The sequence below is a fragment of the Octodon degus genome, unplaced genomic scaffold (genome assembly GCF_000260255.1).
Source record: "Octodon degus isolate 3935 unplaced genomic scaffold, OctDeg1.0 scaffold00015, whole genome shotgun sequence".
In the NCBI taxonomy this organism is placed as follows: domain Eukaryota; kingdom Metazoa; phylum Chordata; class Mammalia; order Rodentia; family Octodontidae; genus Octodon; species Octodon degus.
In genome coordinates, this window is record NW_004524591.1 from 13,435,235 (window position 1) to 13,444,140 (window position 8,906).

Genomic DNA, 8,906 nt, shown 5'->3' on the forward strand with positions numbered 1-8,906 from the left:
TGGTACAGGGTCTCACTACACAGCTTGGACTTGCAGTGATCCTATTTTCATCCTCCCCAGCACTGGGATTACAGGCATGCTTCACCACACCCAGATGCTGTGGACAGCTCAGCACACCCAGGGGTGAGACTAGCACTGCATTTGGTGCCAGGAACCTAGTCCCTGTGCTTGCCTAAGCAGGCACTTAGTCCACCAAGCTATCTTACCAGACCTTGCCTCCCTCCTCTTAACAATGACAGAGGTATTTCCTTTGTAGATTACCAAGCTGATACTTTGTCAGTCTTTTCTTAAATCTAACTGGTATTAGACAGAATTCTTAGAAAAAAATGATCGGTCGCAGTATTAATTTCAAGCCAGTTGTGGTGGCTCACACCTACATAAGCCAATTTAAGACTAGCTAGTACTATATAGTAAAACTCTTATCTTTAAAACAACAAAAAATAAAACCTTTTTTTAACAAGAGTTTCTCTTTTTAAGATCATAACTGTTTGCTTCATTTTGTTAACTGTTAAAGGAGTCTCTACCTGCAAAGACACACAGATATTCTGGAAATTATAAATGATTAAATTCATATCACTACTGTGAAGTTACCTGTAGAATTTAACTTTCTGCACAATTTTTTTTTTTTTGTACCAGTGATTGAACTCAAGACCTTGTGCTTGCCAGGCAGGTACCTTTATTCTACTTAGCTATCTCCCCAGTCCTTGTACAAATCTTAAATATGGCTCATGAATCTGCAAGTGCATATATCACACACACACACACACACACACAAAAAAAAAAGAAAAAAGAAAAAGAAAAAATTTGAGACAGATCCTACATAGTTCAGGCTGGTTCTGAACTCACTATGTAGCCTAAGATGGCTTCAATCTCATTATGGAGATGGTTCTATGTCAGCATCCTCAGTCTAGGATGACAGGGATGTGCTGCTACCCACCCACCCCAACACACAGGGAACTGAGCCCAGGACGGACATTTGTACTGAAGCATACCTCAGCTTTTGAAAACTTTGAGACAAGATCACTCTAAAGTCACTAAATTGCCCGGGCTGGGCTCAAACCTGAAATTCTCTTGCCTTTGCCTCTCAGAGTGCTGGGGATTACAGCCATGCACCACCATGACTAGGTATCAAAATAAGTTGTGATGTTTAAAAAGCCAGTGATTATTTCAAAGGCAGAAAAAAAAGATGTTATAATCAAAAGTGGATTAGCTCTACCGAAAGCCAAAAAATAGCAACTAAATCAAATTACCAACACCTAGTTATAGCACTCTCTACTTATTTTCTCATCTTCTGGTGTGCTGGAGTATTTATGAATCTTTAATGTTAAATTGCAGGACTCTGGTTTCAAGAAAAAAAAATTCTTATCAGGTAGGGCCTACCTACTCATACTTTTAGTGTATATTACAACACAGTAAAGATTACATACAAAGGGCCTACCTACTCATACTTTTAGTGTATATTACAACACAGTAAAGATTACATACAAGTATATATTACAGTATCAAGAGGAAGGAGGATGCACATGTTATTTCAGTATTTTCTCCAGTGTCTCAATCTTGTCTTCATCTGTTACTTTTTTTTTTTTTTTTTTTTAAATCTCTACTTCTGCTAAATCTTTTCAGGCATGTAAACAAGTAACAATCAGTATTAATTCACTTAGCATGGGGGATGTACACCTTTTACAAAGGAGAAACCTAAGCACTCACTGATACTATCAAAGGCTTTTCAGACAGACACTAATGGTGATTACTCCTATCATTTCACACTTGTTACACAAGGGATACCACAGGTAAATAAGTTCAGTTCATTTATAAAAGTCCATAGAAAAAATTAATTTTGTTAAAACAAACCTAAAATATTTAAATCCTTTGATATTCTTTCAGATCTCAAAGCCCTACACTCATTTTATTTTTTATTTTTATTTTATTTTATTTTTTGGCGTAAATGGAGATTTAACTCAGGCCCTTGTGCAAGCACTTATTCTACTGACCTATCTCCCTGACCCCCCCCCACTCATTTTAAAAATGGTACAAAGTATAAAACATCTACAACAGAACTGTAAAATTACATTTATATCCACCATGGGTATAATATACTATCTTCCTTTAAAAACCTTTTTATATTGAGCAAATTAATGCTCTTCTGTGAAAGAATCTCAAATTTACAAATTTGAGCCTTATGATTACTTCCTGCCATGTGCAATGGCACACATAGGCAACCTCAGCCCTTTGGAGGTCAAGTCAGAAGGATAAAGAGGTCAAAGACATCCCAGGATACATGTTGAGGTTGAGGCTAGCCTGTATTACACTGTGAGACCTTGTCTCAAAACAAAAACAAGAAATTTTTCCTTTGGTTTGCAAACTGTTTTCTTGATTGAGACAAAATTTTTATTAAAACTGTATAAATGACAGTATTCAACTTTAGGGAAATAAACTAAACCCAAGGTAATTCACAGGTTTCATATCCCTACTCCAAAAATGGTGGCCTCAGTTCAATCCTGGGTCCCCCCCCCCAAAAAAAAAACAAAAACAAAACACCTACTCCAAAATGGGAAAGCTTTACCGACGTAATAGGTTGATCTGATGATGTTTGAAGTCAAAAAGCTGAAGACTGTTTTTGAAGCTGGTGCTATGGGCATGACTCACTTAAAGTTTTATATACTGGGGCTGGGAAGATAGCTCAATAGAATAGTAGAATAAGGGCTTGCCTGGCAAGCATAGGGGCCTGAGTTCAATCCCTGGTAAATTTTACACAAAACTTTAAACCCCAGTTTAAAGAAAAAAATCCAGTCAATCCATCAAGCCTTTTTAAGTACTGGGTGGTTGGACTCAGGGTCATAACACTGAGCTACATCCCTAGCTGCCTTAAAATTTATTAGAGACAAAGAGACTCAACATTAAATTGCCGAGGATAGACTCAAGTTTACAATCCTTGTTTTAGTCTCTCAGAGTGCTGGGATTACAGATGTTCACCACTACCACTCCTGTTTATCACTTTCATTACTAAACAAATCTAATCTCAGAGAAAGTGGGGGGAAAAATACCTTCCCTTTTGTTGTTTTTCCTTTGGTGGAACCAGGGATTGAACTCAGGCCCTTCTACTGAGCTATCTCCCTGGTCTAGTTGTTTTGTTTTAAATAGGGTTATCCTATGTAATCCCAGTATGGAGCTCAGGCTCGCTTCTAAGATTAGAAGGCTGGTTTCCAGGACAGATTGCCCTGTCACACCTGGCTCCATATTACTTCTATTCTTGAACAACATACAACTTTCAGTTTCATTTAGTACTGATAAACCTGTTTTCCTTTTCTTGTATCATGCAATCATCCATTAAGGAGGAGGAGGACCCTTGGGAGTTTTGTGGGGCTTGGGAGGCCAGTACTGGAGTGTGAGCCTTTGAAGACTTTGCATTGAGCTACATCCCCAGCCTTTTCAATTTATTTTAAGAAAGGGTCTTGCTGAGTCAATAAATTGTACAAGATGAAAAACTTGTGACTTGCTCTGCCTCAGCCTTCCTGAGTGCTGGGGATTACAAGCATTTGCTACCACTCAGCAAGTCTTTTTAAAAATATTCCAGCTATTCAAGAAGCCTCAACAAGCCTTGCAAAGCAGACAAACAGCAGCACAACAACGCACATTACAAAGTTTAATTTTCATTTTTCTTGATATCTATCTACTTGGGTTTCTAAGACAGGGTCTCACTCTGGAACTCACAACAATCCTCAAGCTTCCAAAGTGCCTGGGATGACAGGCACACGCCATTATGCTATATAAAAGGCACTAATTTTTTTGAGATCAAAATCCTAATTTACATAAAGCTGCATGAAGCAAAACAACTCCCCCTCCCCACAGGCTCTCACTGTGTAGCCCAGATTGGCCTCAAACTCATGGCTATCCTACCTCAACCAAACAAGTAGTGGGATTACAGGGGTGCGCGGTATCACACCTGGCAACAATACTTTTTGAACATGAAACACAAACCATACAAGTGCCCAATTTGTCTCCAGCTCCAAGGGACATTTCTACTAAAAGCATCTGTTAACTTGGTATATGTCCCAAAAACTCAGAACACCTAGCCAAAATAAGAAACACGCCAGCTATAGCTAGTCCTTAAATACAATGAGTTTCAACTCACTCTACCTAAAACAGAATTCAGTCAATTCTCTTAAATTCTTTAAGCCTATATATATATATATACATATATATATATATATTTTTTTTTTTTCGTGGGGGTGGGTGGGTCTTTTTGAGACATGATCTCCCTATGCAGTTCGGGACGGTCTTTGGCTCACTTTGTAGCCCAGGCTGGTCTGGAATGATCCTCCTGCTTCAGCCCATGTTAGGATTACAGGTGTGAGCCACCACACCAGGCAAGTCTAGTTCTTTTTTAAAAAAAAAAAAACATTTATTTATTTATTTATTTATTTATTTATCTTGTGTGTGTGGCCAGCTCAGCCCACCAGGGGGCCGGGGCTGGCTGGCATGTAGTGCTGGGGGATTGAACCATGGTCCCTGTGCTTTGCTTAGCCTAGCTTGTTCTAAGGAGGTGCTTTAGACCACCAAGCCATCTCACCAGCTCCAAGTCTAGTTCTTTAAGATGGAAAAGACATTAAAATGGAAAAACTTGCTTTGGTTAACTATTAGCAAATTTCATTAATGGTTCTGAGACACAAGGGCACTATGCTTTTCACAAAATAAATTACACACAGCATTGTGTGCATAAAGACTTGCGTCAGATTCTTGCGTGTATCATTTTCTGAGTCTTAGTACTTAATTTCTAAACTACAAGATTATCATGAGCTCTAAGTTAGAAAATTTATCAAAGATATTGGGGTGTAAGAGTCTAAGATGCTGTAAAAGGAGGCATTTTATTAATATTAATGCTTTCTTCAGTATGTTTTGTAGCCTTCAGAATGTTTTCACCTAATTCTAAATACTTTTTCTTACTGAGATGGTATTCATGTGCACCCATTATATACTGTAGATAAATGACATCGTGGTTCAAGTGTCAGCTTAACATATTAGAAGCAGTCTAAAGAAGTCCTACAAGGGAAAACCCCAAAGTCAGTTAATCTCTTCAAACACTTTTGGTAGCCCTAACATTTGAATATTGATCTGTCAATTTTCTAATTTTAGTAAAAATAAGCTTGAAGCATATCTACTAAAACAACACAGTATTTGAAAATCTTTTTATGAGCCTAGGCTGTTAGCTTTAGACAGCTTTAGAAACTATGAATTATATAAAATGCTGGATTACGGTCAGCAGAAAAAGATAACCATTTTAAAAAGCAAATGCATTAGTGAACATTAAATCACTTGAAGAAAAAAGTTCACTTCTAAAGAAAGTCCTAGCATTCTTCTAATTTTTCAACCAATTATAAAGCAAGACAATTACCTCAACCTAAAAAACAGGTAAGGCTGGAAGTATTAATTATCCAATCTGCTGATTTGATATACTATACTTGGACATCACTCACGAAAAAATATTTTTATGATAAGTGAAAAAGTAACTCCCCTTTCTGTAAGTTGTTATGCTTAAGCAATTTTTTAAAATAGGTGGGAATATTGTATGATACTTCCTTTAGTAAGGTGACAGTTATTTAGGACTTCCTTTGCTAGATGCTACATTAAAAAGGAACCCAGGTCCCATTATTATACACCCCACAAACCAAACATTAAAATAAAAATAGCTTTTATGTTAAACTGAAATAAAGATAAATGGATAGCGAAAATTTCTTTCTGTAACTAAAGGAGAAACACAACTACCACCTAATATTTTTAATGATCTTAAAATTTAAATTGGGAAAATCACTATACTATCCTAAGAAATAAAATAAGTGGGTTTAACTAGGTTCAAGCTCCAAATTTATTTTAGAAACACAATCTTAAATCTAGTCTTTATGGGGTTTCTATCCCATTACTTTATTTACAAAACCTTTTCTTTTGGTAGCAGGAAACCAACTCGGCACCTATAGCATTTACTAGGCTGGCGCTGCGGTGCTGAGATACATCCCTGGTCCGCTTGCCTACTATTTTAAGTTTCTTTCCTCCACCTTCTGATTTAATAGAAGGATGTATAATGAATTTTCAAAAAGAACAAATTGATTCCGTCCAGTATACTCCAGTATTTTTTTGCGTTTCCTCTAGTGACTACACAAACAGCCGGAATGTGCTGCCTGAGGCTTCTGTTTTCTTTTCAGGATTTCTTTCACACTCGTTCACTTCCAATTTCCACTACTACGGTAACCTCAAAAATAAAACTGCAAACAACGTTCTAGGATACGTACTTCAGGGCAACACATTCTCTAGGATTTTATATTTTATCACTTCCCAAATAATGAAAACTTTCCCCTGAGCCCTACTTCCTGGGGGTGGAGTGGGGAGAGAGACGGCGAGAGCGCGCGCCTGTAATTTTTGGATAAAGTTTTAAGATATAAACTTGACTAGGTATCTTTTAAGACCGAACCATGAAATTCGTTGTTATGTAAGAGTAAAGAAAAAATATGCCTTAATTTTTTTTAACCGTAGAAACCTATGAAGGTGTGGTTTGCTTTTGGATGAAAGGTTACAGGAAAGAAAGCATTAGAAGATATACAAAAAGAAAAACCCCAGCATCAAGGAATTAGAAAAAGCAGGCGCTATAGCATTTCCACACTCATTCTGAAGTGAAAGGAACAAGAACACGAGGGGAGGGGCTCCTCCGCGGTTTTCCCCTCACAGCTCTGTCTTAAGGACGCGTGAGGGTCGGTGAGGTCGTTCACTAACCACTTCACCGGGCTCGTCCCACCTTCAACCTCAAGGCTTTCGCCCTTTATAGACGCAACGCCGCGGGTTCCAACAGAGACGCGGCCGCTCACTGCAACAGAAAGCCAAGCAGACACAGGCCCCAGGTAGCCCCGCGCAGCTCTACGTCCTGGACGACGGCCCCGCGCGCGGGGGACCCCGACACCCTGTGCGAAGCTCGGGGGTCGCGGCAACGCCAGCGCAGTCGGCACCTACCACCATCCGGCCGCCGCCTCCTCCCACCCCACCGCGACCGGGACCCACACCTCGGAGCCGAGATAGCGGAGCCTCGGGGCGGGGGCCGGCAGGGACACCGGAGACCCGAGTCCAGGTACCAGTCAGTCTCCGAAAAAGGGGGCGGAGGGTTGTTCGTAGTGCCTGGGGAAGCAGTGGCACCTAGAAGCCATCTTGGGATGTGAGGAAGAAATCGCGATGGCTCCAGAGGTTGTTCTCGCGGGCCCCGCAGGACCTCCCGCAACCCCCGACCGCGCTCGTCCGGGTGGAACCCCGGGCATCGGGCCGCCGCCGGAGACGGCTCCCGCGGCTTTGTACTCACTCTGCCCTCGAAGTTGTTTTCCTCTACATCACTCATGTCGGCCAGGCGCTCCACAGAACTAAGTAAGAGACAAGTTTCGGCTCGAGGGCCGACAGCCTAATCACCCCGCTGACTGGACCGTTGGGGGCAGGAAAGAGTCGGCAACAACTGCCGCCCCACTCCACTCCCACCTCGGTCGCAGGCTCCGTCAAAATGGCGCCGGCGCCGCTAGAAACCCTCGGGCTTCTCCAGGGCGCGACGTACGGGGCGGACGTCACCGTGACGTCACGAGGCCCCGCCCCCGCGAGGCTTTGTGTGGGTCGGGCCGGGCGTCGCGGGTGAATGCCAGCCCCGAACTTGGGCTTCTCGCGGCCACTTCCTCTACGCTGGCTGACCTGCGGAGCTAGGATCCCTTATAACACGCCTACCGTTTTGAAGTTTCGATCCTCAGAGGCTCTTTTTAATAACCTTTGCCCAATTAAATATTGTCCACGTGGATTCTTGTGTAAGAGAACTGAAAAACCTGGAAGCGTAATTAAGCAGACCATTTAACATTTGCTCTTTGTAATGGCGTCGAAGTGACGCGCGCAGATGGAGCTGTGATGAACAGCCACACTTCTCTTTTCTCTGTCTACGTTTTTCCTTTTTTCGTCTCTCGGAGAATCTCTTGTAGCCAAATCTGGCCTGGAACTCTTATGTAGCTCATGCTGGCTTGAACTCAGGATCGCTCTGCCTCAGCCTCTCCAGCGCTGGAATTATAGGCGTGAGTCATGCGCCCATCATGTCTTTAAGTTGGTATTTTCAGGGGGCCGGGGAGATGGCTCAGGCTCAGTACAATAAGCGCCTGCCTGGCAAGTGCAAGGGCCTGAGTTCAATCCCTGGTTCCGCCAAAGAAAAATAAATAAATAAATAAATAAATAAATTGGTATTTCCATTAAAGCCTATTAGACAAGACCTCTGAAATCTATCTACTTGAATCCCAATGAGTTACAATTTCTAAGATGATTTTGAGCTTAAAATAGTGGAAATACATATATGTGAGAGAATCCAAAGTCTTCACACTGTAGTACATCCCAGCCTCTTTGTAAACTCTACTTATTTTGAGACAGGGTCTAGCTAGACCTCTAAATTGCACAGACTGCGTTTGAACCATAAAGCCTCTTGCCTAAGCGTCTCACAGTGATGACAGTACAGGCACACACCGTGACATTGGGGTTTGTGGAATGCAATTTTTTTTTTTTTTTTTTTGAGGCAGTCTCGATATGCAGTCCAAGCTGGCCTTGAACTCAGATAGCTCAGGCTGGCCTCAAATTCTCAGTGATCCTCCTGTCTCAGCCTCCCAAGTGCTGGGATTACAGGCATGCACCACTATGCCCAGGTGTGAAATGTAGTTTTTTTGTTTGTTTTTAGACAGAGTTGGCTGGGTTGGCCTTGGACTTACTGTGTAGCTCAGGCTAGCCTTGAACCCAGGATGATCCTCCTGCCTCACCTGAGTGCTGTAGGATTACAGGTGGGTGCCACCACACCCAGACTATAATTCAATTTTATTTTATTATTTTATTTTATTTTTTTTAAATTATTTATTTATTAT

At 41.4% G+C, this 8,906-nt stretch overlaps 1 protein-coding gene across 1 annotated transcript in view; it reads right to left on the minus strand.

The window, feature by feature from the left end:
- Positions 1–7,554, minus strand: part of Tra2a (transformer 2 alpha homolog) — a 31,514-nt gene extending 23,960 nt beyond the window's left edge. The window contains exon 1 of the mRNA XM_023709937.1: positions 7,337–7,554. Coding sequence (XP_023565705.1) covers positions 7,337–7,372 — 36 coding nt within the window. The 5' untranslated portion in view covers positions 7,373–7,554. The remainder of the gene's footprint in view (positions 1–7,336) is intronic.
- Between the last annotated feature and the right edge of the window lie 1,352 nt (positions 7,555–8,906).